The sequence below is a fragment of the Gadus morhua genome, chromosome 6 (assembly GCF_902167405.1).
Source record: "Gadus morhua chromosome 6, gadMor3.0, whole genome shotgun sequence".
NCBI lineage: Eukaryota > Metazoa > Chordata > Actinopteri > Gadiformes > Gadidae > Gadus > Gadus morhua.
Genome location: NC_044053.1, coordinates 8,056,467 through 8,080,334, shown reverse-complemented (window position 1 = coordinate 8,080,334; position 23,868 = coordinate 8,056,467). Strand labels below are relative to the sequence as shown.

The window sequence follows — 23,868 nt, the reverse complement described above, 5'->3', positions numbered from 1 at the left end:
AAGGTTTGTGAATGTAGAGCGGGGCAAGCAGTAGAAGAACCGTGAACGTTGCGTGCGACCTGTAGCAGAAGAGCTGTGAACGTAGTGAGCAGCCTTTATTCTGCTGCTCCAGTTAGCTCCAATACAAATCAGCACAGGCTGCTGTCAGTGCAAATACCAACATGACCGCAGAAACACCACCACATCACCCGTACACAACACGACACACCTCGCTCCGAAGGGCAGCGTTAGCAGACGCCGCGGAAAAAGGTCACAGGAAATAAGGAGTTGAAAGATGCTCTGTGTGTTTGCGCGTGTGTGTCTTTCTGTGCGTGCGTGCGCATGTGTATGTATGTATGTGAGAGAGAGGGTGGACACGCTCTGCTGTTTAATGATTCCCTTGACTCTGCCTGACTTAAGAGTCGTTCGACAGCTTTGCTAAGACGCTGCTCATCAGGGATCAGAAAGGATCCATGTCTCAGGGACTGGCAGTGGGCCTTCCAGCTCCGTTAATGCACCCTGGCCGGCTTAGCCCCGTGAAATCCACCCTGCAGGGTAGAGATGTGGATGCTTGTGAAAAAATAAAGACCAAACACTGCTGTGACCGATATAGGACAATCTGTGTAGAGTTGTGTATCGCGCAGGGACACGAGGACAAAGTCATCGATGTACACGATATGGTACATGAACGATGTTCATGATGAATACCCTGTGTGGGTGTATGGCCGATGTTATTAATAACCGAAGACACATTCCCGGAGCAATTATTAGTTGGACAACAAGCAATCACAGATATATTAATACAAATATTAAGCACAGCGTAATTTTTCCAGTAATCAACTCAGTAGCCAGCCGTGGAAGGCTTAGGCTAATAATCAAAGCAGATTAGCGGAGGCGCTATGATAGCTCATGCGCTAGCCCAGCTAATCGCCAACGTGATAACCGTGAATCACCCAATCGGGGTCAGCGGATAAGCGGATCGTTTCAAATTGCATTTTATTTTTTCATTAAACAATCTCGGTATCGGCGCCCCCATCGATGACGGAAGGGACTCTCGTTGACTTCTGTTTGCCTTTCCCCCCCGTCAAATGTCACAGAGAAACCTCCATCCCAACATAGCGGCTCGTTCAATTTGTGGTGGAAAAAAGGCTGCTTGTGAGCCTCTAGTTACACTGGGGATGTTAAGATAGCTGCCTGTTGACCGCCAGTCAGAATGGAGATGTTAATTGAACTGCTGGTTAGCCAAATTATGCTAACATAGAGGCTGGTTTGCCTGGGGATTGTTAATATAGTGGCTAGTTATCCTAAAGGATAGAAAGCCTGAGGATGTTAATATAGCCCCTAGCTAGCCTGATGATATTATATAGCTGCTTGTTAGGTTGAGGATGTTAATATAGCTGCTTGTTAGCCTGAGAATGTTAATATAGCTGCTGGTTAGCCTGAGGATGTTAATATGGCTGCTAGTTAGCCTGAGGATGTTAAGCGCAGGCGGGGAGAAGGCGGGAATCATCGGCACCGGTGTGACTGTCAAGCCGCCAGTGCCCTGTGATTTCACCCCCGCGGTGGAATGACAGTCTTAGCTGCACGCTAAGCTACGCTAGAAGAGACGTGCTAATGACACACTGCGTAGGCTGACGCTACCATTAGCCTAACGCTACCATTAGGCTATACTCTCTGCAGCAGCAGCAGCAGGAACCAACAGGAACACAATTCTGTCATTACAACCGAGCGAGACGTCTAATCAGGGTGGTGTGGTGGGTGGGGGAGTCACCGGTCGTATTCTGAAGGTGATCGGGGGTGGAGAGGAGGACTACTGTAGGTCTGTGTACGCTAGCAGACTAAAGCGAACCGGCAACTGGGACAACGGTTGCCTCGCACACGACGAGATTCAAGCTGGGAAACAATCAATCACGCACAAAATAATCTCCCCGATCCAGTTAAACACAAACTGACGGGTACAAATAAACCTTAAAAAACAATTTCCGAAATCCTAAAACGACCTCCCTCCCGATAGTTTTAGGATTTTGCGCATTGTTTTTAGACACAGGCCAGCTGGCACACTGACACACTAACTCGCCAGGCATCTGTTTGGTCCTAAGTACCGTTTAGGAACCTCTAGTTGGCAGCCGTATCGCCACGAACAAGGCAGCCAGCTGGAACCCAGGGCTGCAGTTTGAGAAGCCCATGTGGAACCGCCTCGGCAGCCCCCTGCATAAGACTGAACCGTCCCATTCACCGACCGCCACCACCGCGTTGGGTAGGGGGAGTACATACCGACTCCTATACAGATCTACTACGAGTCTGATACGATTTGTGGTTAGGGATGTGCAATTTCAGAATAAAGGAGATGACTGCTGCAACTATTGGATGACAAAACTCAAATTAAAACTAGAACAAGATACCAAACTTTGGGATTTTTTTTGTATTTTTGATGTGCCATTAAGGAAAAGCATTTTAAAAACAGTTATTCCGTGATTGGCTGATCAAAGTACTTGGAATCCAGTTGGGGGAATAGTAATACTCGGAATGGAATGTACTCACCAAGCTGGCTGTCATTGATGGCATCTGTGAAGAAAAACAACAAGAAAACTCATCAGTCAACAGCAAAGTTAACAACATTCAACAAACAACCACCCAAAGGAAATCAAGGACAACATGATGTAGGGATATTAAATTGTGAAGGTAGATAATGGCAAAGGTTTCTTTTGGGTTTTGTGACGTGGCCGATGTTATGTCTGCCCGCCGAGTCGATGCCTTCTTTGACTTGTCTGGGCCTGTTTAACCGCAGAACACAGGTAGGTATGTGTGTGTATGTGCACAGATGTGTGCGCGTGTGTGCGTTTGTGTACGTGGACAGGTGTGTTTGTGTGTCGTGCACGGCTATGTGCGTGCGTGTAGCATCTCTGGTATGTTTGTGTCACGGTCCAACCAACTCACTACCCACAGTGCAGGTGTTGTGTCTATGTCTATACATTATGGTTTACTATTCCAAAGGAAGTGAAACTCAGCAGCTAGCTACAATAATACAATCAACTATTGTGGTTCTGAATTGCACAAATATTTCCGTTTAGCAATTGGTACAAATAATCTTGTAACGTGAAGGGAATTCTAGCCACAGCTCTCCCTGAACAGGTAGACCAGCACAGATGAAGAAATAGATGAAAAGATACATAAATAGAGATTTTTAATTGCCGTGTCGAAATAGAGCACAACAGATCTGTAGCTTGCTGACATCGCCCTGGCTAACACTGACCAGCGAGTCATGCAGAAGCGATGACATCACCGGAACAAACCGGAATAAACCACAACAAAATAGGCCACAGCTGTTAGCATCTGTAGGCTACAAATTAGACTGAATATGTCACAGAGCATCAGATCAGCCCGGACACACACACACACACACACACACACACACACACACACACACACACACACACACACACACACACACACACACACACACACACACACACACACACACACACACACACACACACACAAAGAGGAGGAAGATGTAAGAAGTGGGTATTTGGTACAAAAGCTGAATTATGGAGACGTTTGAATTATACATGCCGTGCGCTCCAGAGAACCATGTTAGAGGAGTGTGGGAGAGGCATGGAGGTAGCATGACACTTTGGGAACCCTACAACCACAAAGGAGATTCTGTGCAAGCACCATTATACCTTGTGGCGTGCATTATCGCTTATCAACGCATCAGACTAATTATTCTCAGGGAGAGCGTGGGCAAACACGCACGCACGCTGTCACCATAACTCTGCATCAAAACACAAAACATGTCCGCCATACCTATAGGCTTCCCTGCATGGGCTCACAGAGGGAAACAAGATGGAGGTCAGAATCTAGGATACTGTCTCCACAGCTGTCTCCATGACAACGACTGGATTATGGGACATAAAGACAGGCTCCCTAGAGCTCTTGAAACCTTCTCACAAAGTCGCCACAAATCCCTTATTCTCCCTCAATAGGTTGTTACCCATGATACTACATTAGGTTATGGAGTGCTTATTCAGTTTTAACTCTTTCGATTTCCAGAAGAACAGCCACATCTCCAGTCTGGGATTAATAAATTAAATCGTATCCTATCATCTTTAAGGTAACAAGAGACCGATCCAGTGATGTATGAGAAGAGGAGGAGGAGGAGGAGGATTCTCAGCAGTTAGAGGAAGAATTGGGGGAGCATCAGCTGAGCTAGAAGAAGGAGCAAAGGGGTCCCCCTCTCCCCCCAGACCTCCACCCGGAGCCTCCAGTGCTAAAAATATCCCCCGGCCCCTCAGGGGGAAGGCTTCCCCCGAAACAGCTCAATAATTCACTGGCGGGGGGGGGTGGTAACCATAGGGTGGGAACCATAGGGTGGGACACAGGGGCGGATGGGTGGGTGGTTTCACAGAGACTCTGAGCAGAGGTCTCTGTGAAACCACACAGGGCGGGACTGTGCGGAACACCCCAAGGATGAGACGGTTCCACTTTGGAACATTTGGAAGGAATCACAGAGATTCTTTTATCCAAAACCGCATCAACAAGTGAAGGCTACTTTTGAACCACAGTAGGCGTTCAATATCGGAGCGGCTAAAAGCCAGAAAACCACCTCTGGCTTTCAGTTTTATTTATGTAAAATTAAGGTAGATTATCATTGGGTCATATTTTATCTCATATCATGGTCTGTTTGATAGTAGTTTGGAGCGTCTCATAATTCAAGGGATATAGCGATTTGTGTTCTAAGTAAGACATATTTAAGTTGTTGGCAACAAGGCTGTGTTATGCTACCTGTCAAGGAAGAATGGGAGTGTCTAGCTAATGGCATTATGGGGTCCCACACACACACACACACACACACACACAGGGGGGGGGGTCCTTAAACAAAGATAAAGCCCGTCTCCCAACCCCCCTTCACCACCTGACCGCCCCCTCCCCCTACCACCACCGCAGAGGTGAAGGTCAAAGTGGAAGAGAGAGGAAGACGAAGCCGGGGCAGCGAGATCAAAGTCAACGGTCACCTCCGACGAAAACATTCCCCGCTCAGCTCAAAAACCTGGAGAAGCCGGACACCTTCTGCTTCCCCGAGAGACATTTCAACCTAAGCCGTCCTCCAGTAAGCAGTTTGGACCGTCGCTGGCCTGAGTCAGGAGGTGCTTCATTGTGAATAGAATAAAAAGGATCAAATAATCCCAACAGTTTAAAGCGGTGGTGTTTGGTTTCGCTGCAGTAGGTACCGTGTGTGTGTCGCTGGGGGTGAAAGAAAGAGCAGATACCTCGTTTTTTTTTTTTCTTTCATTTCATGCGTTTCACAAAGAACCATAATCCACACGCCTCACATTAGTTTAAGGCACCCTGTGTGCATTCTGATTTCAGCATCCGTGGATTTCCAACGAAACACTTATGAATGACAGAGGCGAAATGAGGTGGGATATTTTCCACTCGCCCAAGCTCGGGAGCGTTTCATCTCGCTGCTCAAACGCCGGCTTTCTTATTCTGCTTCGGCTTCTTAATGCTGCGGCATTCACGCGCCACGCCGCTTATCGAAGCGCCACGCAACACTTGATGGAATTTGCCGGCGTACAATGGTTGGAAAACACACTTCAAAGGCTCCATGCATCTAATCTCTCCCTCTCTGCTCATTGGCTGATAATACTCTCCTGCCTGCCCAGCCTTCACACAGATCTGAACTGAGGGAGTCTCATCCCTGCCTCCCCTGCCTCTCTCTTTCTCCCCCTTTCATTGTGGGGGAGAGGGGGGGGGGCGATGTTGGTTGAGGGGGTAGTACTGCAGTCAGCGGGAATATCTGCAGAGCTGCATAACAGAAGCGCCTTGCCCACTCTTACGTAAAAGTCCTACTTTCGCTATTATTTATTTTTCTACACGTACAAATGCACACGGTCCTGGATGTTACTTGTGCATGGATGTGCACACTAAACACTCATACACACACACACACACACACACACACACACATGACAGCCCAGCACAGTGACCTAGTTTTCCCTGAATGGCCCAGATCCGGCATGATGACTGCTCAGATCTGCTAAGGGGGTAAAGTCCTCCTGGGCTCGCGGTGGTTGGTCGACCCCAGTGATCACTGGCCCCCCCCCGCCCGCCGCCCCCTGGTCCAATCCCACCGCCACGGGATTCCTCGGGGCCGGGATCTGGGCCGGCTCTCACCTCCCCATCCCTCCATGACAGCGCGGTCCCGTCGAAACGCCATGCCACGCGATTAATAACCCACCCCGTTGACTTTGAATCGGGGCGCAGTGACGTGCGGTGCGACGGCTTGTTTGGAAGGCTTGCGGCGTACAAAAAGAAGTAGGACAAACGTGTAACTTTGGTTAACGAACGGCGATAAGCACATTGTAACCCATTCCTGGACCGTTTTATCCGGTGGTTGACATTAAGAGAATTCCGGTGAATATTATCCCTCGGTTTTCGAGCTCTTCCATCAACAAGGTTGTAAGCTCCCACCAGAAGCGACTAGAGTGTGTGGCCTCGCGTTATAAGGCATGTGGGGGGGGGGGGGGGGGGGGGGGGGGGCTGTGGTCTTGATGGCCAGGCTGGCAACGCAGCGCAGGTGTCCGGGATCAGTGCATCCCATCCGGACTCAGGGGGGCAACGGGGGGCACAAGGGGGGGGGTTGAGCAGACCCTGCTGGTGAAGGGCGATGCATTCGTTCAGCATTGAGAACGGGTCAAGGGACTGATTTTCTACCCCCCCACTCCGCATCCCCCATGCCCTACATACTCTGCCCCAACCCCACAGGGCTGACAGCGGGAACATGTGCGGCGAGGTCTCAGCGTGGCGATGGAGATGCTATCGCTAAGCGGGCATTAGCATTACAAAGGGCCGCGTTTCGAGAAAAATAAACACTAAATAAGACCTCCGGGTTCGGGACGACGTTTTCCCGCGTTGTCTCCGTGTCGAACAACACAGGAGGTTTACGTCGAGGCGTGACGGTGCGAGAGGTGATGAAGAAGAAGAGGAGGAGGTGTGGTGAGCGAGAGTAGCTCGCGGGCCGGTGAAATTGTCTTTTGCTTTCATCAGCATCTGATCTGATCGGAGCTAGGTACGCTGCCAAGGGGTGTGGTACCCGAACAGGGAGTCTGGCACCCCAGCAGTGGGGTGGGCGGGGCTGTAGTCATGGGCTGCTCGTGGACCCCCCAACAAACCTGATTACCTGGATGCCCGTGCCTCCAGGGCAGCCGGCCCTGGTATTGGGTTGTTTGTATGTGGATCTTTGCATGTAGAAGATTATTCTTCAAATACTGTAGATTAGATCAGGGGGATAAGGGACAGAGTAGTGGTAGCTTGTAAGTCCGACAATGTTGGCATAATTCCTGACGGCATCCCCCTCAAACCCTCCCTCACCTGCTTCTGAACAGCATCCCTTCGGTCACTTGTCACTTTGTATAAAAGTGTTTAACCAAACAATGAATGTCTTAAACAGATGTAATTCCCTCAGTCAATTTTATAAATACCTATTACGAATCAGGTTCGTAGCACACTGTGGACGAAAAGTAACTTCAACCTGCAGCCTTCTGTGAGCCACGTCGCTACAATTGTCCCACAACATTGTAGGACACTACACAACCATGCTATAGGTTATCGATAGGAATCCAGAGAACATTAGAGTAGAAGCCTTTACTTTGTCGACACACCAGCTCATGTAGTCCATGTTTAAATGAAGACGTCAACCAAACCATGTTTTCTAGACGTTATAGCGGTAGACAGGGTCAGAAGAGACCGGGGGGTTAGCGTGTTCAACTCCCAGCCCAAAAGGGTCCATGCCCAAACCCTTACCCCAACGTCTAGTGCACGTTGCCTCCTTAACCTCTGCAAAAAGATGTTGGATAACAGCGACTGCTGCAAGGACGCGGCCTCAGTAGAAGAGGCCGACATGCTCTCTTAGCATCAGTAGCCCCAGTAACAGCAGCGCCAGGAGGAACCCCAGCTCCGAGTTAACTGACTGGAGACGGCCGTGGAAGCGACACACGGCTTTTTTTTTTTACCACCGAGGGTTTCGAACGCGTACAGACATCCTGATGCTTCAAAATGCCAGCGCTTGAACCAAATGCTGGATGAAGTGCGCGGCTGAGCGAGGTAATTTTGAGACCAAAAGCGTGCGTGTGGGGGCGGGGTCGGAGGGGGGGGGGCTGAGCGTGCGGCGATGCTATCCGGGTCGCTGTGATCTAATCAGGTGTGAATGAAAGCACTTGGCGGAGCTCCAGGCATCTCCACCCCCGCCCCACCCTCAGCACCACACAACCCCTACCCCCGCTGTCGTCGTCATGGCCCAGGGAGAGAGGGGGGTAGAGAGGGGGGCAGTGCAGGGAAGCGGGATAAGATATGGTAAGCGTGTGCATTCGCACATGGACAACTGCACACACATTCACGAACGCACGCATGCACACACAGACCCGGGACAAAAAACGCACACACGTGACCACACACACACACACACACAATGTATTATATGTACACTATTTTTTTATTGTGGCACAGAAAACCTGATAAGGCCAGAGAGAAAAGCAGTTTCTGAGGGCTACTCGGTCATATTTTAGTTGTACATACAATTATAAAGCATCAAATAATACTAACCTGACAATAATTTAATATTAAGGGATTATTCAATTTTTTTGTTAATAATTCTTCCTGAGCATGTTTCATTTCAAAAGACAACAAGTCAAATCTCAAATGATAATGACTATTTTAAAATGGTGATTTATTGGGGAAGTAATGAATAATAATGATGAATAATAAATATCAATGAATAATAATAAATATGTTGTGTTCAGATGCGGTGCCAAAAACTCCAGAAATGTTATTTCTCTTCTCTCTCCTCCGTCTGTCAGCCGTCTGTTAGCCCCGCCCCCAAAGCCCACCATTCAAATGAGGGCAGTTCTGCTTTCAATGGCCCAAGGTTTCCACCAATCAGCGAGCTCTAGCCACGGGCTCTTGCAGAATCAGCCAATCAGGTGGCCCCGAGTGCGGCACATGACAAGGTGGGATCCTGTCTGTCAAGCGGCTCATATAAAGGGCACGCAGGGAAAATGTGGAGCAGTTCAATAAGTTAGTGGCCGGCTACTTTGTCTGGCTAGTTCCTCTCAGAGTGTGTGTATGTGGGTGTGTGTATGTATGTATATGTGTGTGTTAGTGCGTGCATGCCTGCATCTGCGTGCGCTTGTGGTTTGGTGTGGAGTGCCTGTGTGGGAATGTTTGTTTATCTATGCAGAAGTGAGAATGAAGAGAGAGGAGAGAGGAGGAGAGAGAGAGAGGAGAGAGGAGGAGAGAGAGGAGCAGAAGCAGGGAAAGGGGGGGGGGGGGGGGAGAATCGGGGTGCAGACACAGAGCGAAGCGGGAGAAGAGAGAGCTCCATAGACAACCAGACAGAGTGAGAGAGAGCGCGAGAGAGACAGTGACAGAGAGAGGGACAGAGAGAGAGAGAGAGACAGAGAAGCACACATTGATCCCATTTCAGCAGATACCAGCCACCATGGGGCACGAAGTTCATCTCACGCATGGAAGAATTTTGTTTTTTTCTGCGTTATGCTTTGTTTTTCCTCTTTTTTTTGCTGATGAAGTTGTTTTCTCACACTCCACTCTTCCGCCCCGACTGAAAGAAGAACTGAAAGCGCTTGGCAGTTGAGGTAAGCGTTTTACTCCAGGGAACTCATTCTTGTTGCATGCACTTCTTGTATAATGACTGACCATGAGGGAATAATTCTGGTATGTTCATGAATTCCAAATATGTGTGTTGTGTAAACGTGTCAACTCTCCTGCCAACTGGGCCAGCTCTGATGCTTCGGTCTGCTCCTCGTCTCGTCGTTTAAACGGACTCGCACACACACACTTTTTTCCCAATTCAAGACTCTGGTGGGAAAACTAGATTTTCCGGGGCTCTGATTACATGGCACATTTATTCGCTTAACCGGGGGAGGCAGGCTGTAATGAAAACAAAAAAAAACATTGAAAGGGAAAAGTAACCCAAGCCCCAGACAAACAGCAGCGAGGGGAAACACGTGAGCAAATGGAGGTTGTGGTGGAGGATTGTTTAATGGTGTGTGTGTTACGTGGTGTTTGAACGCTCAAGTTTTCGGAACAAAGTGTACCAAGTCTTCTCCACAAGAGGATCAGTGTGTAGGATCTGAAAGGGAAGTGTGTGTCTGTGTGTGTGTGTGTGTGTGTGTGTGTGTGAGAAAGAGGGGGAAAAGAGTGAGAGACACAGACACATTGTGAGCATCGGACAAAGTTTGCAAAGTGTGAAAAGGAGCGCGTGCACCAGCGTGTGCGCATGTGTGTGCGTGTGAGAGTGTTCTCTGTGGGAATGCAGCCTGCGGTTGCCGGTAGCCATGTTTGCATGGGAGGAACTGAGCCAGACAGCAGACAAAGCGACTCTCCCAGACAGGGGCAGGTCAGCTATTAGCGGGCCGACTGGAGGCCAGGTCAACCAGCTGCTACCAACGCGCACACAAGCCCCCCCGCCCGCGCTAGCCCCCCCACGCTAGCTGCCCCTACACCTCGCGCAGCGCTAACCCCCCCCCCCCCCCAACTACTACTACCCTCAGCGCTAGCTGCGGGGAGGGGCGCCTGACGGCCGGGGGGGTCAGAGGGTTCCCTTCAAAACCACCTCTTTAAAGAAGAAAAAAAAAAGGAAAAAGAAAAGAAAAACTAGGAGCACTCAACCTCACCTTGCATCTCTCTCCCTCTCTCCCTCTCTCCCTCTCTCCCTCTCCCTCCTGAGCGTTTCTCGCTGGCTTTGGCCCCGTCGTCAAATTAAGTTGAGGAGAAATATGTGTGGTGGAGCAGTCGCGGGCGTCACAGGAAGTATTGGAGCGGCTAAATATAGCAGGACCGGCAGAAGAGGAGGAAGAAGAAGGAAAGCCTATGATTTCCGCGAAGAGAGAAAGAGTCTGTCTCTCTCCCTCGTGTGTCTGCCTCATTGCAGGGGTCACTGGGTCCGGAGTTTGCGACAGGAAGTAGGGCCAATCGCCGCTTTCCCGGGCTGCCCTGCTTTTGTCCCAAAGCCTCGCTAATCCTCCGCAAACGGTGCGGCAAAGAGTCGCAACATCGGAACACACACACACACACACACACACCAGACCCCTGTGCCAACACAAACACACAAAGTTACACACACGTACGTAGTATAAAAGGAATAAAAAAAAAAAGGAAAAAAGAAAATCTATAAAAAAGTGGTGATTGAACGCCAGAAACGGGCTTTGAAGATTGTTCATGAGAGGATAAAACAATTCTGCACCTCAAGCCTCGATTCTAAACCAACCCGTCTGCCATTGGGAACACGTGCTATTTATAACTTGTAAAAATATGTAAATATATCGTGTAACATCATATTTGGATGACGTCTGGGCTTCTTTGTTTGTGCGTGTTTATATGCATCCCCCTACAAAACAACAATCTGACAAAGGCAGAGCGGGAGCGAGCCGGAGACGGGGAGCGGGAGATTATGAGTCAGCCGGGGAAATGCCTTAACATGTAGTGTCTTGTTACCGACCCATACACATCTGCACTTGGAACGCCCGGACCGCCGCGAAGGGGCTGCACATTCAGTACGCGGTCGGTTAGAAACCAACAGCCCCCTCACCCCCCTAGACACACACACACACACACACACACACACACACTATGAACCACTTGGTAACGCACTGCTGACACAGGGCTCCGTGGCACCTTTAAAAAAAGCCCAGAGTGAACGCGTGACTTGTTGATCGACAAACGACTGGCTTTAGGGCCCTGGCGCCCTGTGGCTCTGACCTCCCCCCCCCCCACGCCATGGGCCGGACTTTGGTCCCCCGAGAGGCCCGGCGGCTTGCTAGGCCGTTCTCCCTCGACCCCCCCCCCCACCCCCATCGCTCCCCCCCAGGGCAAGCGTACCTGGATTTGAATAGAAACCAGACAGCAATGCCCCCCACCCCACAAGCACGCACACATACACACACACCACCGACCCAACGCACACACACATAGCCACACACACCCTACCCCCCCCCCCCCCACCCCTGTCATCGCTCCATGAACGGGACAATGAGGATTTGTTTAGCGGTCGGACGCGAGCCCCAGCAGCACAAAGCGCATCCCCCTCTCTCAGCGGTAAGGAGGGTTGGGGGAGGGGGGTGGGGGAGGGGTGGGGAAGGGGGGTGGGGGAGGGGTGGGTGGAGCCGGGCGGATGATGGCGGTGGAGAGGTGGGGGACGGGACTGCAGAGCCGGATTAGAGAAGTGCTCTGAGCGGGGGGGGGGGATGGGCCCGAGACCCGACCAGAGATGACTGCCTTTGATGAGGCGGTGGGAGCATTGCACGGTGCTAGAGCTGCCACCCCAGTCCTCTCCTCCTCTTCCTTCTCTACTCACCTCCTACCCTCCAACACCTCCTTCCATCTCCTCCCCCTCCTCCTCCTCCTCCTCCCCCTCCTCCTCCTCCTAGCCACGACCTCCTCTCCACCCCCTCCTCTTCCTCCCCCACTCTACCAGCCCTTACTCTTCGCTAGCTCCATCCCCCCCCCCCCCCCCCTCCTCCTCCTCCACACGTCCCTCCTCCTCCCTTCCGCAACCCGGGAGGGGAAAGGGAGACGCATTTGGGAGAGAGATCTTCACTGAGCACTTCCCACGTGTCAGCTCCCCGCTGGTGTTGACGGAGCTGTTAGACGGAGCAGGGAGCGGTTGGAAACATCTCTCTCTCTCTCTTTGCGCTCTGTCCCTCCCCCTGCTCCCAGTCCCCCCTCTCCACCCCCTCTCTCTATCTACCCCTCCGAGTGTTGGATGAGATCGCCCCGTGGAAATCCTGTTAAACCCAGCGCCCGCGACGACAAGCAGTTCAACGTGATGTCCCCGAGCATATAATCAGGGAAACCAGAGGAATAAACTCCACTCTAAACGCTCCCAAATCGAAACAAACCCTTCAGGCTAAAACCCTGAACAGATAGAGCAATATAAAATAGAACCAAGGAGACGTCGTCTAACGGTGACAGACTTGTGGAAACAAACCGTTGGAATAAAAATGATCATTTCTTTCTCTTTTGACTCCTAAACCAATTGTCATTTGTCTCGCTGAAGTGCAAACCGTCCATCTTCAGTTGTAAGTTTTAAGCACTCTTTTGATCGGGTGAAGGGTTTTTATTATGCCATATTTGGTTTAAAATGAGCTGGACAGATGGCGAATTCAGCTCTCACTCGCTCTCTCTCTCTCTCTCTCTCCCTCCATCTCCCCCAAACTCCCCCTCTCCCCACCAATGAAATAAACATCCTGTCTGTCTGGGAACAGGACGTGGATCCTCTGACATTAAAGGGAATCTCTGAACACACAACGATGAGACATGAAGTAGAGTGGCAAGACGGCACGCACGCACATATACGCACGCATGCACACGCACACACGGCTCTCTCTCCGGCTTGCTGAAGAGTGTGGGGCTGGTGAAGAGGGAGGGGGCGGGGGATTGCGTGGGTGGGAGCGGGGTGGGGGGGGGGGCGATGTTATGTTCAGTGAATATCAGGGTCGATTAGGGAGAGGGCCCGTCTGGCCGAGACACACGGCAGATTAAGCGGACGCCCCGAGCTCCGGCCCGTCTGCCGCTCTGACCCACATCGCCGTGATGTCACTTCCCATTCCCCCGACTGCCCGATGATGTCGCATCAGCTGAGCGCGAGGCCCATCTGTGTGTGGGTGTGCGTGTCTGCGTGTCAGTGTGTGTGTGTGTGTGCGTGTTGCATCCCCCCCTAGGCAGGATTGGGGGAGGGTGACTCACGATGTAAAGTCTTGCCGCGGTGCTGTCACGTTGCTAGTTGCCGAGTGTCCTCCCTGCAATGGCCTCTGGGACAAGTAGTTCTCATGATTATGATGCCGGTGGACCGTGCATGATGCGTTCAGACATACCGTCACTGGCCATGTTCCATGTTTAGGCATTGGGTTTATATGGTGCTATATACTGGCTCACACAAGAGAGCCTTTGAATCCAAGCCGAATGGTAGAGTGTTCGATTCCCAATTTGTCTACCTAGGCAGTCGAGACAGATACCCTGATGACTCTCGCTATTTAAATAGCCAAATAATCACTGGGACAGAGAGGCCTGATGGTGGAGGTGGACAGAGAGGCCTGATGGTGGAGGTGGACAGAGAGGCCTGATGGTGGAGGTGGACAGAGAGGCCTGATGGTGGAGGTGGACAGAGAGGCCTGATGGTGGAGGTGGACAGAGGGCCTGGTGGTGGAGGTGGACAGAGAGGCCTGATGGTGGAGGTGGACAGAGGGCCTGGTGGTGGAGGTGGACAGAGGGCCTGGTGGTGGAGGTGGACAGAGGGCCTGGTGGTGGAGGTGGACAGAGGGCCTGGTGGTGGAGGTGGACAGAGGGCCTGGTGGTGGAGGTGGACAGAGGGCCTGTTGGTGGAGGACACGGGGATAATTGGCAGCTCCAGAGCCGGAGCTCAGCAGCAGATAAGAGAGCTGGGGGAAAGTAGCATAATCAGCACGGATTAGCAGGCGATAAATCGCTCTGGCTCTGCAAGTATGCTGTCACTGCTGCCACGCGTAGGAAAATAAAGATAGGAGGTGGAGGTGAGAGAGAGGGAGAGAGAGAGAGAGAGAGGGAGAGAGAGAGAGATAGATAGAGACAGAGGGTAAAAGCGCAAGATAGAGTAAGTCTGAGAAAGCTTAGTACAGAGGAAAGTGGATGTTTTTGCAGTAATTCAAAATGGCAAAACACAGTAATGCCATCTATCAGGTCAGGCACGTTGGAGGGAGAGGCGAGGGGTGAGGAGGGGTGAGGAGGGGTGAGGAGGGGTGAGAGGGGGTGCAAAGAGGGGAAGAAATTAAAAGAGCTGCCAACACTCGGCTAATACAATCTTCTGCCTGTCAGATTACCTTCTTTAATCCAGAGGAGGTTTAAAAACGCCTCTGAAACCCGACATGAATTCAGCAGAGATTTTCCTCTGCTCTCTGGAGGAGGATGAGGAGAAGGGAGGATGAGGAGGAAGAGGAGGGTTAAGTCTCTGTGAGAACTCTGTAAAGCGCTGGCCTCGACAACTCTTCCTCACCGCCCGCATCGCCGTCGAAAAAACTACCCTGGCGACGATCATCATCCCAGTCGGATTACCATGACGATGAGATCCCCCCCCCCCCCCCCCCCCCCCCCCTTCCACCCAGCACTCCATCCTTCTTCAGAGTCTATCCCTTCCACCGCGGTGCGTTCTCATCGCCACTGAATAAGTTAGGAACACCATGATAATGACGAGACTGGGGAGGGCCTCAGGCAGGCGTTCTGTAGAAGGGGAAGAGGACAGCGGCTCTGTTGAGTCGATGAGGAAAGGCGTCAACGTGCTTTCGTCTAAAAAGCTACTTTGGCTAAATGCAACACTCAATATTGGAGCTAAAAAACACTAGGTCCCACATTGCGTGTGCGTGGAGTTTGTGTGTGTGCGTGCGTGCGTGTGCATACCCCTGCTGTGGGGGGGAGCTTGGGGGGGGTTGGGTGCGGTGTCATCTCAATTTGTGCCCGCCTGGCGTGTCGGACATCCTAAGAGCCGTGCCGAGACGCAGAACAATACGACACACGACCGTGACCATGCCGACGACGGAACACCGTCACGAATGGCCACGGCAACGGCTGATTGGAGGGGACGAGGGTGGCCTTGATTAGAACCGATTAACAGAGACCAGGTCCATGGAGTATCCCTGATAGCCCACTAGGCCTCTCTTTCCTTGTCTCTCTCTCTCTCTCTGCGCTGATCCAGGGGCGGTCTGAGGGCTTGAGACACAGATAAGGATGATCTCTCCCTCATACATTATTCATGGAGATCCAGGGCACGGCATGAACATCTTCTTCACCTTCTGAACAAAACCACGCCAAGCGGGATAGCACTGTTGGTCAAACACAACACGGAATGTTTTGTCTCCGGGAGTGGGTTTTTAGAGGGTTTTTCTTCTGTTGTTTTGTCACCCGGGTTTAGACAGAGGAAAAACAAGAGGTTGCGGGTCAGGCATCATCGCGCTGTGGAAGATGAAAGCGGGGGGGAAAAAGGAGAACAAAATATGCAGGAGGGAGCTCAGCATCAAGGATAAACCCAGACGACAGAGAGCTCTCGTCTGGCTTTGTTAGGGATCTGCGCCGGAGGAAGGAGTGGGTTGACATATCCATCATATCTCTCTCCCCATCTCTCTCTCTCCCCTCCCCCTCTCTCTCTCTCTCTCTCAGCAGATAAGAAGGCTGGAGCCTGGCTGATGTGACATGATCAAATACAGCGCTCCGGTTCAAAGGTAACCGCTAGAAGGAAACAGCCAGCCAGCCAGCCAGACAGAAAAACAGACAGCCAGACAAGGCAAGCCGAGACTAGAATCGATACACCGGCATACAATGATTTTCGTTAAGACCGCCGTTTGCAAATTTAAAAATATATAATAAAAAGTCTGAAAGTGCGAAAGGGTGAAAAAGTGAAAAAGTGTCAACGCTTAACTCAGCGAAAGGTGAGCGAGAGAGAGAGAGAGGGAGTCAGATAGAGAGAGGGAGTCAGATAGAGAGAGAGGGAGTCAGATAGAGTGTTTTGGTGGCCAGGTGTGTGGCGAGGGTATGGTGGAGATCGCAGATGAGTAGTTTTGGCTCGTGGTCAGATTGGCGGTGGAGCCCCTGAGCCTCGGCAGCATCATGGTGCAGAGCACGTGGAGAAGGGAGGAATGCTTCTAGAAGGACCTGGCTCTGATCCCAGCCTGAAGACGTTCCTCCTGGGGAGCCCCGGGGCTTGTCCTGTGGTTGGCCGCTGTTTCGGTAGCTCCTGTATTCTGATTTACCGTAATATTTGTGTGAGAGTATAAGAGCGTCTGAAGAATAGCACACACTTTTTAGTTGTAAGGTGTTGATATTCTTACAGTGACTAACACTATGACCACATGCATGTGTCGTGAATGCAAGAGGAAATCTCAAATAAGTTTCCGTACTTGGCCTGAAGTGGGACACTGCAACCATTTTTTAAGAAAAATAAAACATAATTAAAAGACTGAATCTAAAGAAATTACAAACAGATTATTGTAAAATAGCATTTCAAAAGTTAGCATTCTAACTGTGTTGCTGGTTTAGCTTGTGGTACATTTTAACGTTTGCATTCCAAATGCTATGCTAAGTGAACGCTATGCTTAGTATAAATTGCGGTTGCTAAACATCCGCTAGGACTGTGTTGAACGAGTGCTCCAGGTTAAGTCTAGCTGGGTTATGTGGCTACAGCGGTGGGTCTGGGAGCGCTGGTGAGCGGCTACGGGGCGACGGGGAGTACACTGTGTGCTTTTACATTGTCGGACTTCTGGAATGTGCTGACGACGCTCAGTTCACACCAGTTCACTCACACTGTTGCACACCCATCCTCATGCTCTCTCTCTCTGCCTCTCTCTGTCACATGCTCTCTCGCTCCCTCTCTCTCTCTCTCCATCCCTCTCTCTCTCTGTGAGTTGCCCTCTGACGGTTTAACTATGCAGACTGTGTGTTTTGCATTTTGTCTGCACAACATCCAGACATCCAGACAACTATTTATAAATATATATATTTGAGGCAGGCTGAGGGCCACTCCCAACTTACACGCAAGAGCGTGGTTTCAGTTAGCACGCTTTGAGTGAGCATCTTTCAGGAAGCACGCTTTGAATTAGCATAGCTTGAGTTGGCTTGTTTCAGTAAGCAACCCACGATATAGCATAGCCTCAGATAGCATGTTCCAGTTAGCACCCTTTGAGCAAGCATAGCTCGAGTAAGCATGTTCCAGTTAGCATGGTCTGAACGATCATAGCTTGAGCTAGCATCTTTCAGTCAGCACGATTTGAGTTAGACAAAAAGTAAAGAATACTCAAAAACATACAAGTCCTTCCAACACTGCTTACTAAACTATTTCAGTACCTCTGCTTGAACTTGCAACATATTCACACATTAATATTTCATCACTATACTTTAACAGCCACACAAAATGCATTCATTAATTGCCGTACAAAAGACAACCAAGTTACATCATTGCTGATTTTGGCAAATCAAAAATAATCCCAAGAATAAATGCCATGGCTTTGCTGTACTCAAAGCATTCCAAATTGCTTCAAAAGAAAACGACAGTACCCACAACCTCATGCTCTTGGATAACTGCAGACAGATTATCAGTAAACACGCAGGTCTCTGAACTGTCATTATCAACAACAGCTCGGCTCTAGAACTCAATGATTGAAACTGCCAATACTTCGACCATACTGGTTTCACCACTAGAGCTTGCCGTTACCTAAACAGAGGTTTTTTAATTTGTCGTTTTGTGGAAGCAGTTGAAGCATTGAAGCATTATAAAACTGTAACATTAACCCATCTCGGCGACGGCATAAAAACTCAAACGTTGAAAAACATCCACAGAACAAAGGGGACATTAAGAACAGCGCTAAGCCCCCCTCTTCTCAATTCAACGAGCCAGAAGGAGGGTACAGAGGGCATTAATAAACCATGACTGCATTATTATTTTATTTTTAAACCTCAAAGAGCGGCGCGGCGCTGTTAGCTCAGAGTTCAACGCGGGGTAACCGGAACACTTAACAGAGCCTGGCTGAGGTACTGCGGCACGCACTGGTTGTGCTAGCACTGCGGCAAGAGCTAGCTACACTAGCACTGCGGCACGTGCAAGCACTACTAGCACTGCGGCACGCGCTAGCTCTATTGCCACTGCGGGAGGCACCAACTCTACTGGTAATGTAGCACGTGCTAGCTCTACTGTCACTGCGGCACACGCTAAGTCTACAGACCTAGCGTGTGCTACACCGCGCCTTAGCTCTGCTAACCCGATGGCGCGTGCTTCTACTGCCCTAGACGGTAGACCTAGTCCGTCCAACGTGTTTTGGTTCGTTCATTCATGATTCTGTGTGCCTGTGTTTTGCGTGTGCCCGTTTCCCTCAGGTGAAGGTCGTCCAACCCTGGGAGAGATGGAGGATGGCTCATCACATGCTCCTGCTGCTCCCCCTCCTCCTCCTCCTCCTCCTCCTCCTCCCCATCATCAGCCTCAGGAGGAGTCCTGATGACATCATAGATGCTAACGACTCAAAATAGCTCCTGAACACTAGCGCAGGTGCACGCAGCGACAGCATTGCCATTCAGCTAGCTGGCTAATGAACTCCGAAAAAGAAGAAGAAAGAAAGTTACAAAAATGTAATCATTTTCCATCATCCTCTTTTTTTATGCTTTGGATCATATACAAAGTCACTCCTGTTAGAGTAACGAAACATGGCGTTCTCGGGGAACATTCAACGCTGTCGGTGAGTTTAAACTGAGGAAAACCATCGATCGTTGACTGTACCCCGCGACACGCCACCACAGAACGACAGCCAAGGGTTTTTTGGAACATATTATAGGCACAAACTGTTTATAATCAAATAATATAATTTTCTAATGACGGCTGAATCAACTGCATGTTTAGAACTGATAAAACCAAAAGTTAATAACAATACATCAACATTAATATGTCCTCTGAGGTAAAAACAATTAAGTCGTGATGGAACATTGCATTTCCATGGTAACGATGAAAGGTCTCCGCATACCTGCACGTGACTACAATACACCTACGTGAGGACAAACGGATGAAGAAACACAGAGCCCCTTATCTTAAGGCTGCACTAAACATTCATTGCTGTCGGTGGGTTTCTGGTTGAAATGACTCATTGACGAATGAATGCAGACTGCGGTACAACACGTCACTATAGGGGCTCTTGGCGTGATTCAACTGCTGACCTCAAGGATGGTTCCCCGCCAACGTTCTTCTAGGTGAGTTTTTAACCTCGGTGATGGCGGGTCAGAAGAATACGAAGTTGTGGACATGGCCGTAGATTAGCCTCACTGTTTAGACAGTAACCATCATCTCACAATGTTCTCGGAATACAAAGAAGATCAACTCTTCCATCGCAGCACTTTCTACATTTACACGCCTTTAAAGCACCCACGATGCTACCTCACTCAGGATACTACAAACACATTAAACTCTCTCCCCTGAAAACACCATCAGATCTGAACCCGTAGTTCACCTGTCCATGCTGGTTCTACTTATGGTGTAACCAAACAGGTTGGTTAATAGGGTCAAAGTCTGTATTGACTTTGACCCGAGGCTGGTTAAGGGAGGGTCGTTGGAGTATAGGTCAGGCAGCATCTATTGAAATAAAGTACGGCAGAGAAAAAGGTGCCTGATCTTAGCACATTGTGGTATCACAACCATATGACTATTATATACAGATATTGGCTTTATTATGCTTTATTATATACACAGCTTTGTATGCAGAGGTAAAAACCATCTGGCATATCGTCGTCATATCCATTTTTAAATTAAATAAACCGAGAAACCACAAATGAATGTTAACTAATCTTTTTTGTTTTTTTCATGCATTCACAGCCCATATGAATTGTTGCTCTGGCCTGAACTGTTCAACCATATTTATATATATAACTATAGAAATATATACAAATAAAAGACGGTTTTGGTTAGAAAGGGTTTAAAGGATTTAAACACACCCCCAAAATATCAATAAAGCGTTCTTGTCTGTTTGAAGTATAATTAATTCCAGGACCCCCAACAGGCCAAGTTCCTTGTTGTTTGGTGTGTAATAGTTCGAGGCTTCCACATATGGAACAGATTGCGCAGTAATTGGCCGTTTAGGTTAAGGTAACATGTTGGGAGATTTCAGACACACTGGCGTGCCCCGGCCAGATGTAACACTTGTTCTGTTTCTTCCACTAGGGCAGGGAGAAAGTACATTGACTGAAAGTCAACGTCTTTTAATCGTTGCGCTCCAACCAACGACCAAATAATATGTTTTGAACAGAGCTAGTGCATAGTTTAATATATAGTTAAATGCATACTTATGTGTACAGTATATTTTTGAAATTGAAATCATTGTTAAGTATCGCTGTATATAAGAGGACAGAGGACTTGTTTAGTTATACGTGTACCATAAAGATTTATAGTACAGTTATATGTATAGTCAAGTGTATAGTTATATACAAGTGTGTATAGCTGTTTGCGAGGAACCAGGGTTTGTATGTAAAAATGTATTGTAGAGTGTACACAGTTCTATATAATTATATCGTAAAGTGTATAGCTAGATCCAGGGCTTGTGGAGGTCAAAATATATTGTAAAATGTAAAGTTCCATACAGCTATGTATTGTAAAGTCTATAGCTGAACACGAAGAGACATTGCTTGTTTACGCCTGCGGAGCGTTGCGTTGTCATCGTGAAGTTATCGTTCCTGACACAAGGAACAGCGTGACCCACTTCTCCACGACCTGGAAACACTCCCCGGGCCAGCCCCCTCCCGCGCAACCCCGACCAAAACCGCGCCCTCCTCCCCCGCCTCGACGCACCCCCCACCCCCCCCCCCCTCCAACCAGCCCAACGCCACAGTGAGTCGCATCAAGCGAGAGAGGCGGAAAAAAATGGAAAAAGAATCTAGGCTAATCATAATTTATTTAAAGCTAAAATGACAAGCGAGCGGTTCAGGTCAACGCACAAAACACTCTGAGGCTCCGCATCGCTCCCCGCCATCGCTGGAGAGCTAAGATGGCGGACACCCATGTGGGGGAGAGTTAGAGTAGAGCAAGATGCTCTCTCTACCTTTTCTCTCGCTCATTTTATTTATTGGTATGAAATTTGTGGGATAAGGCCACAAACTCAGGATAACAAACCAAGGAAAAAGGATTGACTTTAGGAGGACAAAAACACACACACATACACACACACACACACACACACACACACACACACGCACACTCCAAGTGGCCAGATTTGTTCCAAGTGGTTCCATATGGGCCAGAGATCATTCGGTCCAGGCAGAGATGAGAACTAAGGAGCGCTGGCGCGAACTCACAGGGGGACTCTGCTTCCCCCGTGTGGCAATTACCAAACATTACATGGTACAAGACGTCGATTTTTTTTCTTTTTTCTTTTTCATTTCGTCATTGTTTTAAATTTCGGAATCTAAACTCAATAAAGATTTATTAAACCCGTTTTGTGCTGTAATTTCAACGATTTAATGTAATTGCTATTTTCATACAGCTTACAGATAATCTCTGGACATTTGGTTACCAATCAGTTTTCTGTTCATAAAAGTAACCTTACTGAAATCAACATAGGATGATCAGTCAATGCATCCACATTACTATGAACTCACTTATATTTACCATGAATTCTTATTTTGAACCCCCAACACGATCACATTAAGAAAAAAATAAAAATAATTATCCAAGCGTATACTTAAGAGTATACTTAACAAAAGTGGCATGATTTGTTAAACTGATATGTGCTGCAACTGTAATAAAGATTAAAAAAAATCTGAGTGCACTGAGAAAACGAAGAGGGGGGGGGGGGGGGGGATGTTAGTGAATGATTGACTGGAGTACAGAGGTGGGAACCGAAACCCTTGGATGACCTGCCCATCACTGATTAGTTAGCCCTTCCAAACAGTACACAGCCTTCTCAAATGATCATGTGAACCAGACAATGATATTTGGGTTATGGTCCCAATATAGCCATCACTAAAGAAATTCCACTCAACGTTTTAAGATTTAAAATAAATATGTCAATAAAATAAATCGCAAACAATAGGTTATATTATTAGTCATTCATTTAACATTAGTTTATTCTTAATCAGGTTTTCGTTAATCAAAACATAACTAATGCTAAAGGTACCAGTAATATCTTTGATAAACGCCATTATCTCATTGCCTAATAGCTTTGCAAAACCAACAAAAATAAACCTCTCATATATACATTGATTTCTTTCAAGCTTTAGTCAATTTTTTGTGTAGCCCTTAACTTGATTTAGAGTCTAAAAGGACTTCACAGGCCACCTTCACGCAGAGACAGAGAGATGAACCTGAATCAAGTGATTATTACTTTGCGTTTTTGATTGGATCACTGAGGGCCAGGAGGCGGCCATCTTGCTCCTACAAGAGCCACCCGGGGCCCAGCTCTGAAAACCAGCTGTTGCAAACTCCACTATTTGGCCCCTGACCCGGATTTGACCCTCTGAATGGGGCTGTTGGACATTCCCACTCCTCTGAAGATTTTACAAGCCCCGAGAAACACTACACATACACACACTATCCCTTGACCTTAGCATCACCCTTGCCCACTGTGTGTACCAGGACATCTCTGCTGAGGGGTGAGAGACGGATCAGACAGACAGTCAGGGAGAAAGAAAGAAAGAGTGACCAAACGAGAGAGAGAGGTTGAGAGACAGAGGCAGGGAGAGAGAGAGAGTGCTGGTCAGCCCACCCCCTCATGTTTACAGCTCATTGGCCCCTCAGCTCCATAAATCCACAGCTCATCCTGAGCCCAGCAACAATCCAGCTCTTTCTTTACGTGCACACATTTAATAGCTTCTCCTCCCCCACACTCAAGGTTTATAGAGGCCCGGGATGGCCTTTCAGGTGTGTGTGTGTGTGTGTGTGTGTGTGTGTGTGTGTGTGTGTGTGTGTGTGTGTGTGTGTGTGTGTGTGTGTGTGTGTGTGTGTGTGTGTGTGTGTGTGTGTGTGAGGTCAGAGAGGAGTCATGGTGAGGTCAGCATGGGTGTGTTGGCAGTTTCTGAACTGAACTGAATGTGACCTCTGACCCCAGAGTGCGACGCCACCTGGCACCGGGCCGAGGGCGGTCACTGGCGACCTGAGCCTGAACCTGGACCTTAACATTGGACCAAACCCCCCCCGACCAATTCCTGCATGACCCCAAACACATCTTCTTCCTGTCTGACCCCCACAACAGCCTCCCTAGCCGACTACATTTCCTCTCCAACCCTCGGCAAATCCTCCTCATTCCTGGTCTTGAGGTCTTGGACCCAGACCTCTTCATCGCTTACCAGCTTAACTTCCTGTCGGCGTCCCAGCATTTCCTGTCT

General features: G+C 49.1%; 1 protein-coding gene and 1 long non-coding RNA gene across 2 annotated transcripts in view; one reads left to right on the top strand and one right to left on the bottom strand.

Annotated features, from left to right (window-relative positions):
- The window catches only part of nr6a1a (nuclear receptor subfamily 6, group A, member 1a), a 68,269-nt gene that overhangs the window by 26,424 nt on the left and 17,977 nt on the right, over window positions 1–23,868 (bottom strand). The window contains exon 3 of the mRNA XM_030359046.1: window positions 2,521–2,544. Within this exon, the coding sequence (XP_030214906.1) occupies window positions 2,521–2,544 (24 nt within the window). The remainder of the gene's footprint in view (window positions 1–2,520; window positions 2,545–23,868) is intronic.
- Window positions 9,304–21,980, top strand: LOC115545666 (uncharacterized). The gene is made up of 2 exons (XR_003977136.1): window positions 9,304–9,632; window positions 18,889–21,980. It is a non-coding gene; the product is annotated as an uncharacterized LOC115545666 (long non-coding RNA).